Source organism: Zootoca vivipara, chromosome 2 (genome assembly GCF_963506605.1).
Source record: "Zootoca vivipara chromosome 2, rZooViv1.1, whole genome shotgun sequence".
NCBI lineage: Eukaryota > Metazoa > Chordata > Lepidosauria > Squamata > Lacertidae > Zootoca > Zootoca vivipara.
In genome coordinates this window covers 17,449,787-17,471,238 of record NC_083277.1, presented here as the reverse complement: position 1 = coordinate 17,471,238, position 21,452 = coordinate 17,449,787, and the positions used below count along the sequence as shown (strand labels likewise).

At 47.6% G+C, this 21,452-nt stretch overlaps 1 protein-coding gene and 1 non-coding gene across 2 annotated transcripts; both read right to left on the bottom strand.

Moving 5' to 3' along the window:
- Nucleotides 1-205: 205 nt before the first annotated feature.
- On the bottom strand, nucleotides 206-21,102 carry LOC118080954 (RING finger protein 39). The gene is made up of 3 exons (XM_035107013.2): nucleotides 20,694-21,102; nucleotides 3,719-3,744; nucleotides 206-1,255 (listed from the first exon to the last, which is right to left on the bottom strand). Exons 1-3 carry the CDS (start codon nucleotides 21,042-21,044, stop codon nucleotides 1,252-1,254), a joined length of 381 nt encoding a protein of 126 aa, XP_034962904.1. The 5' UTR covers nucleotides 21,045-21,102; the 3' UTR covers nucleotides 206-1,251.
- TRNAY-GUA (transfer RNA tyrosine (anticodon GUA)) lies at nucleotides 1,870-1,958 on the bottom strand. Its single transcript is given in 2 exon segments — nucleotides 1,870-1,905; nucleotides 1,922-1,958. It is a non-coding gene; the product is annotated as a tRNA-Tyr (tRNA).
- Nucleotides 21,103-21,452: the final 350 nt, after the last annotated feature.

The following is a 21,452-nucleotide window of genomic DNA, read 5'->3' as shown; positions in this document are numbered from 1 at the left end:
GAGCTCCACGTGGCAGCGGCATCCGGTTCCGAGGAGGCATCTTCCTTTTCTTACGGTACCATATTTTGCACAGACCTGCTCCCACCACAACCTGGTACTGGTACGTCTTATTTTCGGGGTATGCCTTATATTTCGCCATGTCATGAAAATACTGCCATGCCTTATTTTTTAGGGATGCCTTAAAATATGAGAAACACGGTAGTACACGAAACAAACACAACATTATTTGTGGTATAATACATTTTCTTCCTTATCAGCAGTACAATATATTGTGGAAAGGGGAGTAGACTTTGGGGAAATAAGGTATATCATTGAACTACAAATTTCTCCCCTCAGATGGTATCTGGGTCAAGTTTAGAAGCTGGTTAGAATCATTGACAGATTTTTTTTTTTAAGCTAGCCAGAAAGATAAATGACCCCACAGCACCACCCACTGGTCATTTGTGAAATAACTGCATTAGGAACTTCAGGTGACTTTAATGCCTTTCAGTGAATACCAGTTCATGTCAAATAGTTATTCCTTCTGCCATTTAGCACGGTGTCAGCAGTGTGTACTAAACCCTGTAAGGAACAGAGAAACTTCCCAGACAAGGCAGACAAGAAATTAGTAGAGGAAAATGGCAGGGATGGATAAACTAAAAGAAAACAAATTGTTCTTCTCCAAGATCTAGTCTTCTCCCACGTCAAGTGACACTTGGAGGTACCAGCACTTCTGAAGACTTAGTCAAACATGGAACCAGTCACTCTTCACAGATTTAGCCTAACCAAAATCTGTTTTGCTCAATTATGTGGCACAGCTTAATCTGAACCGGGGGTGGGGATGATGGAAACCTCTAACTCCAAACTCTAAACCCTAACAAAGTAAAGGGGGGTCCTGCCATGTATGGAACACTTTTACCGCCCGCCCCCTCACCAAGCCAATGCATCTTGTAGCTTCTGAGACAGATTGCTATCTCTCTCTAGAAAATAACTTAAGCCCTGCAGCACAAGAGTCTCCCTAACTCTTGCAGGTCCATTCGTAAATCCAGAGCCTCGTGCTTGGCTGAAATCTCAGTTTCTCCACCACCAGCAGCCCTCCCCAAATTTAGCTGCCTCCATGCTTTAGCCTGAGCCATTTGGAGATGGCTTGTTTGGCCATCTTGTTGAGGGTCTTCAAATCTCGGGAAGCAGGGATTGCTGCTTCGAGGGGCTCCAGGTAGGTTGTTCTGTAGGTTCAGGTGAATATGGGTGTCTGGGAGCATCCGAACCACATTAGCTGTGGAGAGAAAAATGAAGATACACAAACAATAAATATCAAGACTAGGATGGAGGGCAGCACTTGCATTTCAGGGTGCCAGTTGCTCAGTGGAGAAACTTCAAGGGTGTTTCTGTATAGGAGGTGTCAGACATCTTATTTTTATTTTATTCCGTGAAATTTGTAAACCACGTGATTGCAAATAGAATCTCCAAGCGGTTTATAAAAAAGAAAGCAAGCATTAAAATTATCAATAAAAAGGAGTTAAAACAGCCATTTTTTTAAAAAAAAATGCAGAAAATGATTAAAATATAAAATAAGCTAAAAGCATATTAAAAATACTTGCTGGCTTCTACATCTGGATAGGCCTGTCTGAACAAAAACCTTTTTAGCAGGCGCTTCCAGGCGCAATTAAGATTGTGATGACATTTAATGCCCCTCAACAGTTCAGAGCCAATATTTTAAAGGACCGTCTATGTCAGGGAAGGGGAAAACCAGTGGCATTCTGGTCACTGATGGACTACAAACCCCCATGACTCAGTGGGTTTCTCCAGACTGTAGTCATGACGAGGGAAGCCACAGTGTATGGTGGGTTGAGAGATCAGGAGCTACTTCTGACAAGCAAAAACACTTTGTCCTTCGAGCCGGAATCGAACCAGCGACCTAAGGATGGCTTGGCTGAGCAATCTACAGTCCTCCGCTCTACCAGCTGAGCTATCGAAGGAACAAGCCCAAAGCTTTGCCTTGTTCTTTTCAACTTGGGATGCGGCTTCCTTTTTAAAAATAGATAGCAATTAGCCTACAGGGCATGGAAGTGGAATTTCAATGAAAGCTTCCATATATTCCTTGAGAAATCTTGGCCCAAAGTTATGACGCTGCTAAGGCAGCAGTGGCAGCTCCAGCACCTGTGTGGATCACAGCATCACCAAAAGATGATAAACTGAGATGTGGGGAATCCTTTATAGCAGAAATGAGGATGTTCGGCCCTCCAGGTGCTGCTGGGGCTGATGGGATTTGGAGTGAATGACCCACTGAAAAGCCCCAGGGTTGCCCCCCCAACCCTAAAATGGCCTGCAATTTGATACTTAAGCAGCTTTCTCCTACAAACATGTTTAGTATAGTACTGTTTGGGCTTGCTGATCGGAAGGTTGGCAGTTCGAATCCCCACGATGGGGTAAGCTCCTGTTGCTCGGTCCCAGCTCCTGCCCACCTAGCAGTTCGAAAGCACGTCAAAGTGCAAGTAGATAAATAGGTACCACTCCAGCGGGAAGGTAAACGGCGTTTCCGTGCGCTGCTCTGGTTTGCCAGAAGCGGCTTAGTCATGCTGGCCACATGACCCAGAAGCTTTACCTTTACCTTTTATAGTACTGTTTAATCCCATGCAGAACAGTCATAAGCATATCCGGCGCCATGGTGTGAATATCCCTCCGGCGCCCCCCCCCCAAAAAAATTCCCAGAGTTTCTCTCGCCCTACAACTCCGGTTTGGAGCGTTTTTGGTGCCCGCAGGCGGCGGGCAGGGAAATAACTCTGCCGTCCCTCCCAGGATACTTTTGTCCGCTGGCGGCCGCTGCGCTTTGCCGGGCAGGGAAGGTGGGCGAGGCCCCGGAAGGTGCAGGCTGGGCTGGGCTGGCCAAGGACGGGGGGAGACCTTTGCTTCCAAACAACCCTGCCGCCTTCTCCTGCCGCCTCGGCCATGGCTTGTCATCTCTTGCCGCCACTGCTCCTCCGCCTCGGCAGGCACCCACAGCTGGGTCCAGCCGCCTTCTCCGTCCGCCGTGGCGGATATGCTTAAGTCTTAAGATGGCCCTGGTCCTTCTAAATCATCAGCTGTCTGGCGCACCAGCGCCCCTGGTGGCCAGGCGCCCTGGCGCATTGCGCCACCCAGCCCAGGCCTAGAGACGGCCCTGACCCCGTGTTTGCAGGGCTGGATTTAGGTTTGATGAGGCCCTAATCTGCTGGAGGTAACAGGGCCCTTTAGATAAATGTCCAACTACCCTTTGTCATCAACAACAAATTGTCACTGTATTTTGTGTTGAATATATGCTATATGGTGATTTATGGACTTAATAGGTATCTAAATCCATTTGCACATAACAAAATATGTATTTTATCGAAATGATTGTTGAACTGAAATACAATTAAGAAGAAGTATATTAATAGTGATAGTGATATTTTAGGGAGCAGGCTAGCAGGCGGGGCCCATTACTTACATCATAGGAGCCTACACAACACAAAACACTGTTGCTGCATGTAGATTTTATTTTATTTGTTTTTTATCTCATATTTTGGAAATGTACATCCAGGGTTTTTTTCCTTTAAATTTTTTGGGGCCCCCAAGAGAGTGGGGCCCTAAGCTATAGCCTGTTTAGCTTATACGTAAATCCAGCACTGTGTGTTTTTGGCTTGCATAAAGCTGCCAGATTCAATGCCTGGCAAGGTTAGTTATCAAGTATCTGGAAACTGAGAAGGTGGAGTAGACTCACCATCTGCAGACTTCTCTGATGACTTCCTGGATAAAAGAGAGAGAAGGTGAAATTAGATAGATAGGTCAAGGTTGTAATCTTGTCTACATCGATGGAGCAGTAGCAAACGGAAGAATGTGTTGAGTCAGATTTATATGGATTGGCAGCAGGTTCAGCAAAGCCAGAACTTATTCTATATTGTTTATTTATGATGGTGTTTATATACTGCACTCTCATAAAATATCAGGGCAGTGTACAGCAATATACAAACTTTTTTTTTTAAAAAAAAAGACCATTAAAAGCCTTATAGATCAATCATGAAAATGACCAGCTACTCAATAAAATTTAAAACAGCTGTGTTGGCCCGTCGACACAGGAAAAAAAAGTAAAATGTTTCTTTGCACAAGCGTAATTTAATTGGAATTCAATGCCAAAAGATATACGGTGATGGCCATTGACTTTGATGGCTGGTAAATGGAAGCAGTCACATCTACAGAGGATTATTTATTTATTTATTTGCTTACTTATTTGCAATATTGATAAGGGCCCTGTTGGATCAGGCCAGTGGCCCATCTAGTTGAGCTTCTTTTATCACAGCGGCCAACCAGATGCTTGTGGGAAGCCCCCAAGGAGGAGACGAGTGCCTCAAAAATCAATTGCTCCTATCTGCGCATTATGCTTATTTATTCCACACTAGCTGGCCCTGCCACACGTTGCTGTGGCTCAGTTTGTTAAATGGAGGGTCAGAGCCACCCTTCAGACTCCCCTGACCGTCAGAGGCCCCCTGGTTTTCATGTGTTATGTTTACATAGGCGCATCCCTGTCTCCCCCCACCCTGTACCGATCCATTACCTATCCCTGTCTCCTATTCTGCCCCCCCCCCGGAGGCAAGGCTTGAGGTATCCCTGTTTCATATTCAGTCCCCCCCATCCCCCCAGGCAAGGCCTTACCTATCCCTGTCCCCTATTCTGCCCCCTCACCCCACCCAGGGAAGACCTTACATATCCCTGCCCCCTATTTTGACCCCCGCACCCCACCCAGGGAAGGCCTTACTTATCCCTGCCTTCTATTTGGACCCCCCTACCCCACCCAGGGCGGGACTTACCTATCCCTGCCCCGTATTTTGAACCCCCCACCCCACCCAGGCAATGCTTTACCTATCCCTGCCCCCTATTTGAGCCCACCTAGGCAAGGACCTATCTCCACTCAGCCTAGCCTGGTGGTGGCACAATCTTTGTGGTAGGTACAGGTTGTGGAGTAGCTTGCTCTGTGGACAGGGTGTGATCTCTGGGGCGGGCGGGGGTCCCTGGGGAGTGGCCTGTTGTCGGGATGGCCTGCTCCCTGGCAGTGGTGGGATCTCCGGGGCAGGTGGGGACCGCGGATTGGCCGGGATGGAGAGTGGCGTGGTATTGGGATGGCCCTTTCCCTGGCGGCGGCAGGATGTGTGGGTGTGCGGACTGTGGAGCGTTCTGCTCCCTGAACGTTCTAGGTCTGGTTGGGGGGTGAGGGATGGTGAGCGGGCTATTCTCGGGCTGGCTCTTCCCTGTCGGTGGTGTGATCTCCAGGGTGGGCACAGACTCCGGATCGGGCAGGATGGGGAGGGGTGTGGTCTCGGGACAGTCTGGTCCCTGACGCCAGTGTGATCTCTGGTGTAGGTATGGGTTGTGGAGTGGACGGGGCGTGATCTCTGGGGCAGGCGGGGGTCACTGGGGAGTGGGCTACTGTTGGGGTGGCCTGGTCCCTGGCAGATGCCTGGTCTCTGGGGCAGGCTGGTTTCCGGGGTGGTGGGGCTGGATGGGGAGTGGGCGGGATTCTGGCAGTATTTTTGTCCTTTGTATGTTGGATGTCCACTGGAGGGCGCACTATTTTTGTACAGAAATCCAGGTTTCTACCTGTCCTAGGTGTGTCATCTGGTCAATGTAAGTGGATAGAAACACTCCCACATGCACATCTGATATTGTGGCCAAATGTGAGGCTGATCGGGCAAGTGGTTTTGGAGAAAAGTGTGGAAGTACAAACATGGGCATTCTACATTTATATATATATAGATTATCCCAGTCAAGGCAGAGCTCTTATGAATGCAAACTAGACAATCCAAGTGTCCTAATGAAGGTCAGCAGAGGGCTTGAAGGCAAGTGCCCCCAAGCCCAGATGAAGACATATCTTCCAGCATCTCACAAGTTAAATAAAGCCAGGCCATGCTTGTGTTACCCCAGTTCTCATGCCAAAGATTGCTGTCTGAATGTTGTCCCCTCCTGAACCAGGTACACATGTATTTGTTCCTTCTGCCATAGCCTGCTCTCCAGTCTCCGCAGGCAAGAGGGTATTTGGGTTAAAGGCAAATGAAACTGTCCTGCTGCACTAGGGATGGAGGGATCTGTGGTTCTCCAGATGTTGTGGTGAGCTCTCATGAGCCTCAGTCAGCACAGCCAGGTGCCAAGGATAATGGGAGTTTAGTCCAAGTGCACCTAGATCAGGCATCCCCAAACTGCGGCCCTCCAGATGTTTTGGCCTACAACTCCCATGATCCCTAGCTAACAGGACCAGTGGTCAGGGATGATGGGAATTGTAGCCCAAAACATCTGGAGGAACAAAGTTTGGGGATGCCTGATCTAGATGTTCACAAGTTCCTCCCTGCAACTCTGGCCTGATGGTAGGGCAGCTTCTGGTTGCCCCTTCAGAAGAGTGATGGGGAGCTAGAAGAGATGGGTGGAGAACTAGCAGAAGGAAAAGAACTGTGGCTCCTCCAAAGGGTTACTGGTCTCTTGCTATTATAATTCCAGGCTTGGCAAGGAAATAAACTATGTTGTTGTGTTTGCTATGTCAGGGCAGCTAGCACGATGTTGCTGGACTCCCATCATCCCCTGCCAGCATGGCCAGTTGTGAGGGATAATGACAGCTGGGGTTCCAACCACCTTTGGTGGGTGGGACACGGGCTCCTTCCATGTGCTTATTATTTAAAGGGGCAGGCCCACTATTTTGGACAAGCAGCCCCAGACCACGGTACGAAATGAATTGCTAAATTGAAGGGTGCGCGTGCAGGTCTGAAAAACAAGGCAGCCAGCTGCAAAAGGACAGGGCTCACAATGACACAGTTTTGACTCCTTAACCAAATTATGAATTTCAGTAAGTGCAATTTTGTCTGTTCCTTTGGGGCAGACATGTTTGCCTAATTTCCCTCCTCTACACAACTAACACAAAGGATGCGATTTGCAGGGAGAACGCTGCTATGGGATTTGCTATCTTCCCAAGAACGTGTGTGCTCCTAAAATCTCTCCTTTCTCCAATTACACTCAAATAGGCTATCCCACCCACCCACCTTCCCCGACAGAGGATCTGTCCCTTTAACAGTTGTACATCAGCCTGAAAATCAACAGGTGCCATCATGGTCACCTTGGTTTTGGGAAAAAAGCTGTGCCTGTTTATTTTCTGCCAGGCAGCTGTTAACGATAGTTACATTGGCTTTGGTGGGGAAAGAGTTGGAGCCCCTTCCATGTACACATTTGGACACACATGTATAAACACCGACAACTGGGAAACACTGGCCTGCGAGCGCTCCAATTGGAGAACAGCCTTTACCAAATTTGTCATGGGCTTTGAAGACGCTCGGACTCAGGACGAAAGGGAGAAACATGCCAAGAGGAAGGCACACTTGGCAAACCCTCGCCGTGATCAGCTCCTGCCCAGAAACCTATGTCCCCACTGTGGAAGGACGTGTGGATATAGAATTGGCCTCCACAGTCACTTACCGACTCACTGTTGAGACCATTTTCGAGGAGGAGGAGGAGGAGGAGGAGGAGGAGGAGGAGGAGGAGGAGGAGAAGAAGAAGAAGAAGAAGAAGAAGAAGAAGAAGAAGAAGAAGAAGAAGAAGAAGAAGAAGAAGAAGAAGAAGAAGAAGAAGACTCTGTGTGCCACCTGCTCACCTGGGATTCCACGTGCTGCTTATGCCTGATACTCAGGAGTGCTTGGCTACGACCCAGGTTGAGGCATGGAGCAACGTAAACACACCATTGTCCTGGGCTGCCTTACCTAATGGTTGGCCTACGAGTGGTTGAGTCACGGGGGAGGGCGGTGTCCTTGAAATCCTTCCCATCAGTTACATGCCTTGAGCCTCAGCAGTGCCAATTAAAGTTTGCAACCTTCGCTCTGCTCTGCTGCATGCTTCAGCCACTCGATGAACATGAGGTCACCCACAACCAGCTCAGCCTCCAGGAATTTATGAGCTGCCTATGTCTGGGGCAGAGGTGTCAGGCACGAGTTTTCCTCCAGCACCACGGGCTCATCCGTCCACAAGGATGCCATGATTGTCTCCTGTATCTAAAGCAGCATAGGAAGCGCCCTTATCCAGAGTTGAATCCTTGGTCCATCTAGTTCAGTATTGTCTACACTGACTGGAAGAAGCTCTCCAGCCTTTCAGGGAGGCTTCTCTCCCAGCCCTACCTGGAGATGCCAGGAATGGAACCTGGGCATAGCTGCTGAGTCTCCCATTTTTTGCGGGAAACTCCTGGATTTTGATCCATTTCCCACTGGTCTCCCGAATTGAAAAAAATCCCGGAAATCCCCCGGATTTCCTACCTGCCAGGTAGGCTCCATTTTGTTCGACAATGCGTAGAAGCGACTTCCAGTGCCGCTTTGCCCATGCCTGGGCACTGAAAATCGGGTAGAGCGGTACCAGAAGTTGCTTCTACGTAACTTCCGGACATGCGTGGAAGCGACTTCCGGTGCCACTCTGCCCGATTTTCGGTGCCCATGCATGGGCGGAGGGGCACCGGAAGTCGCTTCCACACATGTCCAGAAGTTGCGTATAAGCGACTTCCGGTGCCGCGCCGCTGCTGATCCCGCATTTTTCAGCGGGAGACTTGGCAGCTATGAACCTGGGACCTTCTTGACGCAAAGCATTAATCATAGAATCATAGAATCATAGAGTTGGAAGAGACCACAAGGGCCATCCAGTCCAACCCCCTGCCAAGCAGGAAACACCATCAAAGCATTCCTGACAGATGGCTGTCAAGCCTCTGCTTAAAGACCTCCAAAGAAGGAGACTCCACCACACTCCTTGGCAGCAAATTCCACTGCCGAACAGCTCTTACTGTCAGGAAGTTCTTCCTAATGTTTAGGTGGAATTTTCTTTCTTGTAGTTTGAATCCGTTGCTCCGTGTCCGCTTCTCTGGAGCAGCAGAAAACAATCTTTCTCCCTCCTCTATATGACATCCTTTTATATATTTGAACATGGCTATCATATCACCCCTTAACCTTCTCTTCTCCAGGCTAAACATACCCAGCTCCCTAAGCCGTTCCTCATAAGGCATCGTTTCCAGGCCTTATGAGGATCATCAAAGCAGATGATCTACACCTGAGCCAAAATATAGGAACATAGGAAGCTGGCCTCTACTGAGAACCAGACCCTCCAGCTCAGTATTGTCTACACCAGGGTTTCCCAAAGTTGGTTCTCCAGTTGTTTTTTGGACTACGAATCCCACAATCCCTAGCTAACAGGACCAGTGGAAAGGGATGATGGGAAATGTAGTCCAAAAACAGCCGGAGGCCCAAGTTTGGGAAACCCTGGTCTACACTGGCTGGCTGCAGCAAAACAGGGTTCCAGATCAGCATCCTCCCCAGGCTTACCTGGATTGAACCTAGAACCTCCTGCATGCAAAGCAGATGCTATAACCACTGTGATATGGCCGAAAATTGTAGCTCCGCAAAGGGAATAGGGGTCTCCTATCAACTCTCAGCACCTTTAACAAGCTGCAGATCCCAGGAGTCTTTGGGGAAAGCCGCAACTGTTTAAGGCAGTTTGATAGTGCTTTAAATGTGTAGTGTGGATGGAACTAAAGTGATTGCAAGAGCATAATACCACTATTTAGAAATCTCAACCTGCCCAAGTGATTGTGCGAGAGCAAAACATGGATATGGTGTCAGCAATCCACAACTCACCAGTGCACAGCAGGTGTGTCCTTTTGTGGCATGACTACGTATGCCTTAGATTTACATAGTTAAATATAATGACTGTTTTCTCACTGTGTGGCCCGGTTCGCCCCTGTTTCCTGTGATGTGAGCTGCTTGACATTATTAGACAGGAGCATCTTTCCCCAAAAGTACTTATTTGACTAGGTACATTCTGCCATGCATTAGTGACTCATCCAGCTTTGCCAGCTTCTAATGAGCAAGTTTATGGATCCCAGGTGCGATGCTGCTGGCAAAAAGAGATGTATCGCGTTGGTGCAGCTCGACATGACTGCTCCTTCGCAGAGAGCTATCGGGTTTTGCAGCAGAGCCACCCACCACAAACTACGGGAGCTGCCTTCCAAGTGAAGAGGGAGAAACAGTGGCCTGGAGTTCCTCCATGTCGTCTTCCATTGAGGTTCTGAACTGTTCCCTGCAGCTGTGCCAGATCAGCATCAATGGGCTGATGTTAACAGCAATTGGGTAGTGGAAGAGCTGTAGCTTAGTGGTAGAACCTCTGCCTTGCAAGCACAAGGTCCCTGGTTTGATCCCTGGCATCTCCACGTAAGTCTGGGAGAAAATCTTGGACAGCCATTGAGGACAATGCTGAGCTGGACAGCCCAATGGTCTGAGTCAGCGCTAAGCATCTGCCTCAAGTTTATTACCGTGGAGTGAAATTTTCACCAGCTCATTTCTGAAGGTCAAACTGCTTTTAAAGAGCTGACTAGACTAGGTTGTGGTTAGCTGGCTGCTCTATCTCCTGCCCATTATTTTTATGGTACTGGCTGTCCACCCCACTGCATCGCCTGCTGCATATATGTGGCACACCTGAAGTCCCAAAGCAAGGGGAATGACAAAGTCGTAGAGGGAGGAATGAGCAGAGAATAATAATAATAATAATAATAATAATAATAATAATAATAATTTACTAATCATACCTCGCCCATCTGGCTGGGTTTCCCCAGCCACTCTGGGCGGCTTCCAACAGAATATTAAAATACAATAATCTATTAAACATTAAAAGCTTCCCTAAACAGGGCTGCCTTCAGATGTCTTCTAAAAGTCTGGTAGTTGTTTTTCTCTTTGACATCTGGTGGGAGGGCATTCCACAGGGTGGGTGCCACTACCAAGAAGGCCCTCTGCCTGGTTCCCTGTAACTTGGCTTCTGGCAGCGATAGAACCGCCAGAAGGCCCTCGACACTGGACCTCAGTGTCCGGGCAGAACGATGGGGGTGGAGATGCTCCTTTAGAGAAGCATGCCGGAGCCACGGCTGTTACCTTTCCTCCTCCAGCAAGGGATCGAAAGGGCAACATCCCGTATCAAAGGTAAGAAGGAGAAAACCTAAATTCCAGGTGTGCCAAACAGCAGCGAAGTGGGAGCAAGGGACTAAGCAATGGGCAAGTGACCTGAGGCTGCTGTGACATCCATTGCATCAACACATTTAAAGGCACACGTCTCCAGGTTGCAGCCAGGGTGGTGTAGTGGTTAGAGTGTTAGACTAGGACCCAGGAGACCAGTGTTTAAATCCCCTCTTGGCCACAAAGCTCACTGGGTGACCTTGGGCCAATCACTGCCTCATGGCCCAACCCACCGCACAGGGTTGTTGTGGAGATTAAAGGAGGAGAACCGTGTACACCAGCTTGAGCTCTTCGGAGAAAAAGGCAGGCGATAAGTGTGATAGATAAATAAATAAAAATAAAATAAACCTGCCAACCCTTGATGCCAAGCACTAAACCAATGGCCTCTTGAGCCCCACGCTATAATTATCTGTCATTTTCTACAAGCAATAGTTGAGCTTAATCGGTGGATGTCATTCGGAGTCACACGACAGGTGGCGTTCAGGATGCAGGCACAAGTGACGCTGTTCCTGCCCTGAGAGCATCGGGTTTGTTTGTGCTCCGAGTGAGCATGAGGTCAGGGCTGAGACGATGCCAACTTATCTTTCTGGAACTGGTGTCAGGTGGAGTTTCTGATTGCTTCCCAGCGATGTTGCATACAGCCAAGGACAGGAAATCCTCCTGCCACTTCCTCATGCCTGGAATACTAGAAGTATCTGACATGGTGCACTCATTGCTGTACACATCATTGCTGCTCTGTGTCCTGGTGCCTGGTCACTGTTCTGCTGAGTCGATTGCATCACCATGGTGCAGTGACTAGGGTTTTGGACTAGGATCTGGGAGACCAGAGTGCAAACACCCATTCAGTCGTGAAGCTCACTGGATGGCTGTAAGCCAGTCACCATCTCTCAGCCTAAAGTACCTCACAGAATTGTTGTAAGCCGCACAGAGTGAGCTGGGGCAACCCAGTCAGATGGGTGGCATATAAGTCATGTTGTTGTTATTATTATTTATTAGAGGGGAGGGAGCAGAATTTAAAATCTTAACATCCTTTTAACCCTGATGGGTCCTAAGTGAGCATAAGAACACTTCATTGTTGTTGTTTAGTCGTTTAGTCGTGTCCGACTCTTCGTGACCAGAGCACGCCAGGCACTCCTGTCTTGCACTGCCTCCCGCAGTTTGGTCAAACTCATGTTCGTAGCTTCGAGAACACTGTCCAATCATCTCGTCCTCTGTCGTCCCCTTCTTCTTCTTCTGCCCTCCATCTTTCCCAACATCAGGGTCTTTTCCAGGGAGTCTTCTCTTCTCATGAGGTGGCCAAAGTATTGGAGCCTCAGCTTCAGGATCTGTCCTTCCAGTGAGCACTCAGGGCTGATTTCCTTCAGAATGGATAGGTTTTATCTTCTTGCAGTCCATGGGGCTCTCAAGAGTCTCCTCCAGCACCATTATGGTGCTGGAGGAGACTCTTGACCATACCAAGAACACCTCATAGCCTAGCATAAGATACTTGTGAATGACACTAATATGGTGTATCTTGCACTAGAAGCAGGGGTTGCCAACCTATGGTCATATCTGGATTTTTAAGTGAGTGCCATGGGTGCCACACTCTCTGGCCTCTTACAGTAGAACTCATCGGAGTGTCAGAAACTACACAGAGCTGAAGGAAGAAGAGGAAAAGAGGGTCACTTGTCCAACACTCTCTGACAGCTCCATGAACTTTTCAAGGGAGAAAAAGTGAACCCCATCACCTCCTAAGTTTTGTGGTGACCAGCAGAGGACTTCAAGGGCACCACTGTGCCCACAGGTACTGCACTGGCAACCTCAACGAGAGACAGGAAATATGCTGCTTAGGGGGAAGATGATTGTGCCATCTTTTGATCCTTACTGAAGTCCTAAGTCCCATGTTTATATGGAGCTACAGTTTATCTGCCAGAATTTCAATTAGAGACTTAGTTTTAGGATCTGGCTGGAAGGTAGCTTTGTATCTGCATGTTTTGATCATCTGTGAACGGGCACAATCCTGAGCAGGCACTTTCCACTGAAAAATTCAAGCAGCCAGTCTTCCTTCCCAGGGATGTGGCCTCTCCTCATCCAAGAGATCGTAGAGGCTGAGATCTGAGGCACCCTGAGTGCTTTTCAGGCATTGTGTCCATTGTAAAATGGTTCACCTTCTCACTTCGCCAGTGGGTTTATTGCTCAGGTAGAAGTGCCATCTGTTGTCTTGTTCATTACTGAAGTCCCAAATCCCATGTTGATGTGGAACCATTTTCCATCTGCCACAATTTCAGTTAAAGGAAAAGGTACCCCTGACCATTAGGTTCACTCGCAGACGACTCTGGGGTTGCGGCGCTCATCTTGCTTTACTAGCCGAGGGAGCTGGCATATAGCTTCCAGGCCATGTGGCCAGCATGACTAAGCCGCTTCTGGTGAACCAGAGCAGCACATGGAAACGCCGTTTACCATCCTGCCAGAGTGGTACCTATTTATCCACTTGCACTTTGACGTGCTTTCGAACTGCTAGGTTGGCAGGAGCTGGGACCGAGCAACAGGAGCTCACCCCGTCGTGGAGATTCGAACTGCCGACCTTCCGATCGGCAAGCCCTAGGCTCTGTGGTTTAGACCACAGTGCCGCCCATTTACTTAAATAATTAAAAAATCTGCTCATATATCTGCCTCCTTTGTAATAATCCACGGCCATTCTACTTGTCCTCGTATGATGACATCTCTTTCCAAAACCATCCTTTCCCAAGGGACTGGTAATCATTAGGGCTGCGGCATGTCTCTGGACAGGCTCAACCAGATCGAGAAATTAGCCTTAATCAGAGGGATCCTGATCCTATCAGAATCCTCACCCCTCCTACGGATCTGTCATTTTGCCAGGTGCTTTTCCTGCCTCCTCTCTCCACTTTCTCTCTTCGCTGCCATGTTCGGACACCATTATTAGAATGCTCTTCTGTCCTGCTAGACCCACCATGGCAATGATGAGCCAAATCTCTTGAACAAATGAAGTAGGCTTCTGTTGCCAATGTCAAAGGACACTAGGGAGGGGTCTTGGCTCAGTGCTACAGCATCCCATGGAGACAACCTGGGACTCTCTGCTTGCAGAGCAGGTGCTTTACCATAGAGCTGCTGACAGGTGTGCTTGCTTTAGCAGTGATGATCTTTTCCGGTTTGTGTGTCCAATGACCAGGCTGGCCCCAGAGCTGTTGTCCCAGGAAGTGTCAGGCCTGGTGCTTCACAGCTGTGTAACTACGGCCAGTTAAGACTCTTAATCCTTTGAATTGCGATGATAATAGGTTGCCAGTTAAGGGATGAGCAAGCGGGAGCAGTCTTGTGAACATCCTACATTTCAGACCCTTTGTGCTTACACCTACCTCTTGGGCCAGCTTGTTGGCTTAATATTCTGGGGTGACAATTAAAACCGCCTAGGCATGTACGTACCAAAGCAAACATCTCTTTGCTTTTATTGAGAGGTTAGCGATATTGCTGCAGTTGTTATAAGGTATGAGCAACACCAATTTAATGCAGATGTATAAAGCCCCGAGTGATTGGGGCCCTAATACAGTGGTACCTTGGTTCTCAAACTCCTTGGTACTGAAACGTTTTGGTTCCCAAACTCCAAAAACCCGGAAGTAAGTGTTCCGGTTTTTGAACATTTTTCGGAAGCCGAACATCCGATGCGGCTGTTGGCTATTGTTTCCGGGGCACCTGCACCAATCAGAAGCTGTACCTTGTTTTTTGAGCATTTCAGAAGTCAAATGGACTTCCGGAACTGATTAAGTTTGGCGCTTTTGTTTTTTTCTATTTATTTTGTGTTTTTGTTTTTGAGGCTTTTTTGATTAATTTGTTTTTGTGACTGTGTGGAACCCAGTTCAGCTACTGATTGATTGATTGATTGATGGTCTGCGGAAATGGATAAAAGCACCCCATCCAAACAATGACTATCATCAGTGCAGGTAAGAAAATTTTTTTTTAATTTTTATGATCTGCAAAACTGTCTTATTTATTTAATAGTACAGTACATTGATTATTGCTTTCATTTTATGGATCAATGGTCTCTTTAGATAGTAAAATTCATGTTAAATGGCTGTTTTAGGGGTTGTTTTTAAAAGTCTGGAACGGATTGATTCGTTTTGCATTACTTTCTATGGGAAAGCGCGCCTTGGTTTTGGAATACTTTGGTTTTGGAACGGACTTCCAGGATGGATTAAGTTTGAGAACCAAGGTACCACTGTACCTAAAGGAGCATCTCCACCCTGCCTGGGTGCTAAGATTTCCACCCTGCCTGGGTGCTAAGCTGTCAAGTTTTCCCTTTTCTCGCGAGGAAGCCTATTCAGCATAAGGGAATTTCCCTTAAAAAAAAGGGAGAACTTGACAACTATAATCAAAAGGTGAGTCTGTGCATGTATACTATGTCTTTAAAACACATTTTCCATTTCAAAGAAGGGCCAGTCCCTTCCAACTCTACAGCTCCACAGTCGCAATTGAAATTATTCAAACTCTCTCTCCCCCCCCCATTGTACAACAGGCTTATTATCAAAATTTACAGACTTTCAGCTGTTTGCAATGGGCAAATCAAACAAAAGCAACTGAAATAGCTCGACACAATGGATGCTTCATGGTTTCCCCAAATTTAGCTGAAATGCAACTTATACCGGTTTCTCCAGGCTCATTGATATTCAACCCCCTGAACAGAATTGCTCACAACAGCACAAATACAACAGGCGTTTTCTCACGCACACCTGATGCAACTAAAAAAGGGCTTCATTAGTTGTACCAGGTGTGCTTGAGCTGGAACACATGAATACCTGAACTGGCTAGCGGTTTGCTGAATTTGGCTGCATGTTAGAAATATGGCTAAGTCAGGTGAGCCGAAAAAGCGGTTCCTTTCGATCTCACGCGGCCCTGGAAAATCTTTTTTTCCCGTTGTTTACGTATGTAACAACAGCAGCTAGGATTCTTTATGCACAGAAATGGAAAGATGAGGAAATTCCTACCAAAGAAGAATGCATCAGCAAAGTGATGGACTACGCTGAATCAGCAAAGCTAACAGCTAAAATAAGAGTGTGGAAGCCCTTTGCAGACAATTTAAAGAAACATTTTTATATGATAAATTTGCGATCAGGATTTGAAGTGTGAGCAACAGAAATAATTAGAGATTATTGTATTTTGCTTATTATATTAAAGAGTGAAGAGAGCAATGAGATAGATTTTTTAAAATAAAAAAATACCATGGAAAATGGGATGGGAAGTCGATAAAGCAAAAGAAAAAATCATTATGTATTGGAATTTGATGTAAAATTTATGGAAATTTAATAAAATATATTATTTTTAAAAGGTGCTTTTTTCAGGGCCAGATTGCGTCGCCAGATAGAGGAACCCAAAATGGGCACCGAGATCTCGTGTGAAAATACGAGATGTCCCGTTTTTCCCTGGACACTTGGTGGGAATGTTCTTATCCAGGCATCCCCAAACTTCGGCCCTCCAGATGTTTTGGACTACAATTCCCATCATCCCTGATCACTGGTCCTGTTAGCTAGGGATCATGGGAGTTGTAGGCCAAAACATCTGGAGGGCCGCAGTTTGGAGATGCCTGTTCTTATCCGTGGCTTATTTGAATCCAGGTGTCTCCAGTCCTAGTCAGACACAGAGGAGCCCACTCCTAGGCCAGCGGATCTTATAAACAATACAGACCATTGATCCATGTAGCTCAGCCAGTGTCTACACTAGGGGTGGGCTGCCTTTCGTCTACATTGTTGTTGGACTACAACTCCCATCAGCCCCAGCCAGTGTGGTCAATGGTCAGGGATGATGGGAGATGGAGTCCAACAATGACCAGGAGTGAAAACTTTTTGACCTCACTTTGCCTGAAAGATTTTTTTTTAAAAAAATGCCCGGTTTCAGCAATGGCATCACTCATTTGCATGTGCTGCCATCCTGCTGCCTCACCCGTATTGCTGCGGATCTTGCCTGTCGAGAACAGCAAGGCCACTCTATCTGGTCTCCACCTTAGCTCTGTAGGAGATGCTGAAGCAACAGAAGGCAAAGGATTTGTGGGATGTGCCCGATAAATTGTGGCTGGTGCAATCTCAGAAGGCAGATCAGGTGCATGAAATTTCCACTGCACGAGGTTCTCCCACTAAATTCCAAATTCCGTATTATGCTTTGCCTTTTTCTGTTTTTAGTAGGCATTACGTAAGGAAGGCTGGATCTTATCGGATTATCATCTTGTTGCAGCAGGAAGAATGCCCAAGTTTTCAGACTTCCAGGAGAACGAAAATTCAGTGTAAAAAAAAAACGCAAGAAGGATGTTGTAACTCAAATCTGGGTTTGCGATCAGACTAAATTCATTACCGATGGAAATAGATGGGATTACCCTCAGGATAGTGTATGATAAGAACAGCAAGCTTTGCATACACACACAAACATAAAACCTTGCTAGACACTCATACATGCATATTTACAAGAAGAGAAACCACTATTTTAAAAACGCCTGTATGACTATCATCTTCACGTAAAATGTAATTATTACATAATACATAGTTGTCCATTTTTGTGGCTTTTATTTCTGTCCTCTGATTCTCCTCTTTGCTTTTTGCTGTAGTATCAAGTTTCCTCCTCTATCTCCTCCTGCCGTGAAGGTTGCCAACTTCTTTCCCAGCCCATGCACCTGTGCCTTTCATATAGTAGCTTCCTCTGCAGACTTTAGCAAGTGATTATGCATATTTCCATGTCTTAAGAAAGATTCACTGGCTGATATGCAAGGCAGCTCAAGCTCTAGTCGAAAGGGACTGTGCCTCTTTCCCAACCACCCCTAGTTAGTTGGCAGCTGTAATTCGAGTCCAGTATCTGAATCAAATATCTAAGATCAAATATCTAAGTGTTCACCCTACTCCTTTCTCTTGCAATGCGTTTGGAAATCCCCCTTCCAGAATGGAGGTCAGTAGGTTTGCCAGCTTTTTTCCTGCCTCTACGAAAGCTATCCCCTTACTTTGATGATTTTATTCATTATTTTTCACATTTGTATGCCACCCCACCCTCACCAGCCCCAGCCAGAACAGCTAATGGTCAGGGATAATGGGAGTTGTGACCCGGCAAAATCTGCATACCCCCCAACATTTCTCCGATGAAAACAGGGATGCCCTAAGGAAGAGCAGGACATTCTGGGATCAAATCAGAAACTGGGACGGCTTCTGTAATTCCAGGACTGTCCCTGGAAAATACGGACAATTGAAGGCTCTGCATCCGAAGGGCAGAAGGTTTCATATTCCCCCAAATAATACAAAGCGGTTTTGTTCTCCTTCCTCTTTCTATCTGCCGCTTTGAGATCCAGGCTACCTGTAATACTAATGTCAATGGCATACCAGATAAGCCTGTTTTCTGTTTCGGTTGAGGCATTTTGTTTGTGTGTGTGTGTGAGAGAGAGCGCATGTTATTTTAAATGTTGAAATCCTGGGGACTGGCTGTCTGACAGTACAATCCTAGACATGTCTATTCAGTTCCGCTGAGTTCTGTGGGGCTTTTTTCCCTGCAAGTGGGTATAAGGTTGGAGCCTCAGACTGGACAAATGCAAGATCAACGAGGAACATTTCACTGTGCAGGTCAAAGACACGTAGCCTTGCTAGGATTTTGAGGAGGGTGAGGTTTGGGGATCTGCAGAGACCCTTCCCTCCCCTCGCTCCTTCTGTAAAATGCATCCCCCTTAAAGGTATAAATAATAATAGTTCTTCATGGCTATCATGCCATTGCCTCACCCCTGCTTTGTGTTTATAGAATCACAGAACTGCAGAGCTGGAAGTCTAGCCCCACGCAGTGCAGGAATCATAGAATCATTGAGTTGGAAGAGACCACAAGGGCCATCCAGTCCAACCCCCTGCCAAGCAGGAAACACCATCAAAGCATTCTTGACATATGCCTGTCAAGCCTCTGCTTAAAGACCTCCAAAGAAGGAGACTCCACCACACTCCTTGGTAGCAAATTCCACTGCCGAACAGCTCTTACTGTCAGTAAGTTTGAATCCATTGCTCCGTGTCTGCTTCTCTGGAGCAGCAGAAAACAACCTTTCTCCCTCCTCTATATGACATCCTTTCACAGCTCAAGAACCCCTGACCATCCAACCTCTGCTTAAAAACCTCCAATGAAGGGGCGTTTCTCCTGAGGAGCCTCCAAATTGACAGGCCTGCCTTCCCACATAACTCGAGTGTCCCTGCTGCCTTGTCATGGCTGCCTAAGTCTGCAGGAGAAATGGGAAAACCTTGGGTCTCCTAGATAACAAATTGGACCGTTCACCCATCTTGCCCTGAGCGCAGTGGCTCACCTGTCACCAACTCTCAGAGTCCTTCCCAGCCTTCCCTGGAGGTGCCGAGAATTACCTGCGTGCAGAGAGCATGCTCTGCCGCTAAGCATCGGCCTTTCCCGTAGCTTGGAGGAGACAAATTTGCTCAGTTTGAGAAAATCTACGAATGAGGCTGGAGGGGAATTTCCCTAGGGAAACAGCACATGATAACAGGGTAAGAAAAAGCCCCGTTGTATTGATCCATGTGGCTCCCTCGCCCTGTGGTTGCTAACACACCCAAATTGAAAGAGGTCCAGTGTCAGATCTGCACCATCTTATCATACCCTCCAACATTTCTCCCATGAAAATAGGGACGTCCTAAGGAAAAACAGGATATTCCAGGATCAAATCAGAAACTGGGATGGCTTCTGTAAATCTGGAACTGTCCCTAGAAAATAGAGGCCCTTGGAGGGTCTTTCTTATGAAGTCTGCTCCTGACGTTCTAGGCCATGTTGTTGGCCTAGTGAGGTTTTAGAACAGGGATCGGGAGCCTGTTGTCCTCCATATGTTGTTGGATTCCAGCTCCCAACAGCCCAAGGCAATGGTCAAGGATGGTAGAAGGACCATGTGTTTCCCCATCCCTCTTCTAGGCAGAGATGTTTTGGACTACAATTCCCATCAGCCCCAGCTGCAGTTGTAGTCCAAAACTTCTTGAGGGCACCAAGTTGGCAAAGGCTGACATACGAGGAGGGGGAAAGGAGAGATATCTCTTGCTGCTGGTTACGTCTCTGGTTTTTAGTTACTCATGTTGTCCAGCTGTAAGAGAACATCCCTGTGCGCTTCAGTATCTACTCTGTTTCCTTGGCTTCGTTGCCTTCTAATTGCTGGAGTGACAGTCAGAAATTCAACAGGAACTGTTTTCTGCATCCCTGTACTGGGGGAAAGCTTCACTGACTGAATTTCCGCCTGTCCTCTTAAAAGCAGAAGTGGATGGCGACTTTCTTTCCACCCTCAGTCTTGTGCTGTTTATTGCTTCTATTCAGATAAAGGGAAAGGTTTGAAACGGACCTTATATAGCAATAGATCTTCTCGGCAAAGGAATTTGCTTTAAAAATGTGAAAGAAAGAAAAAAAACGCAGGTTTCCTGCAAATTTATCTCAGATTCTGCGACACAAGCCTTTTCATGTCTGAAATGAAAGGTGGTAGCTTAATTGGAATTCATGCTTTCTTCATGGAAAGCAGGGCTAGTTGCGGTTGTCCCTTGGGGAAGAAGGGCCAGATGCAAATGTAATAATACCAAATCAATTCAGCGATGAGAGGCACTCTGCACATACTCAGAGACCTTCTATCCTCTCGCTCTTTTTTTGCAATTTCTAGAACTGAGTCCTGGCATTGACCCTTGGCGAGCCCCAACTCCCCTTACTCTCGTGTCATACCTTTTCCTCCTGGATTCCGGTTGCAGGAATCCATCCCCCACGGCGCCTCCTGGACTTGGGTGCGAGGGGCACGTGAGCCGTCTTGGCATTGAGATGCTGGGTGATCTTGACCTCCACCGCCAGTTTGACGTTGGTCCGCAGGTTCTTCCTCTCGAAAACTGCCTTGCACTGGGGGCAAGAGAGTACCCTGGGGCCCTTCCCAGTCGCAGCCGCCTCTTCCCAGTAGCGGGTGATGCAGGCCCGGCAGTAGCTGTGATCGCAATCCAAGATCACCGGGTCCTTGAAGTGCCCCCTGCAGGCAGGGCAGATAGCTGCCTTCTGCAGCTGAGCCACGAGCCCTTTGCCTTCCATGCTGTGTGTGCGTGCGTCTCTGTCTGTCTGTGTGTTCTGTGGTTTGATGCTGCCAGCCAAGTGCCTGGCTCTTTATAGAAGGGGGTGGGGCCACCGGGGAGGTCCGGGGAGGAGCACCCTCCCAGCTCCAGCTGCAGGTAAACAACTCTTGCACAACCAGCCTCTTCGCTCTGCGGTGAGCTCAGCTTTCTCTGCCAAAATGTGGCAGGAACTGCCTCTGGGATGGAAGACGAGCTCGTTTTTTTGCTCTCAGGGAGATTCTGCCGTCTGATAAGCCATAGCTGTTAATGCTGGCGGGGGCAAGGGAGGCGGGAGGAGGTGCAGCTGGGGTTGTATCTGCAGTGCTAGGGCTGGAATCCTGATGCCCATCTTTCCTTGAGCTTGGCAGATCTGCCCCAAAGCAGGAAT

Coding starts and splice junctions, on each gene's coding strand:
- LOC118080954 (XM_035107013.2), bottom strand. CDS start 21,044: ATGGAAGGCAAAGGGCTCGTGGCTCAGCTGCAGAAGGCAGCTATCTGC. Junction 3,745..20,693: donor CCGGAATCCAGGAGGAAAAG/GTATGACACGAG, acceptor TCTTTTATCCAG/GAAGTCATCAGAGAAGTCTG.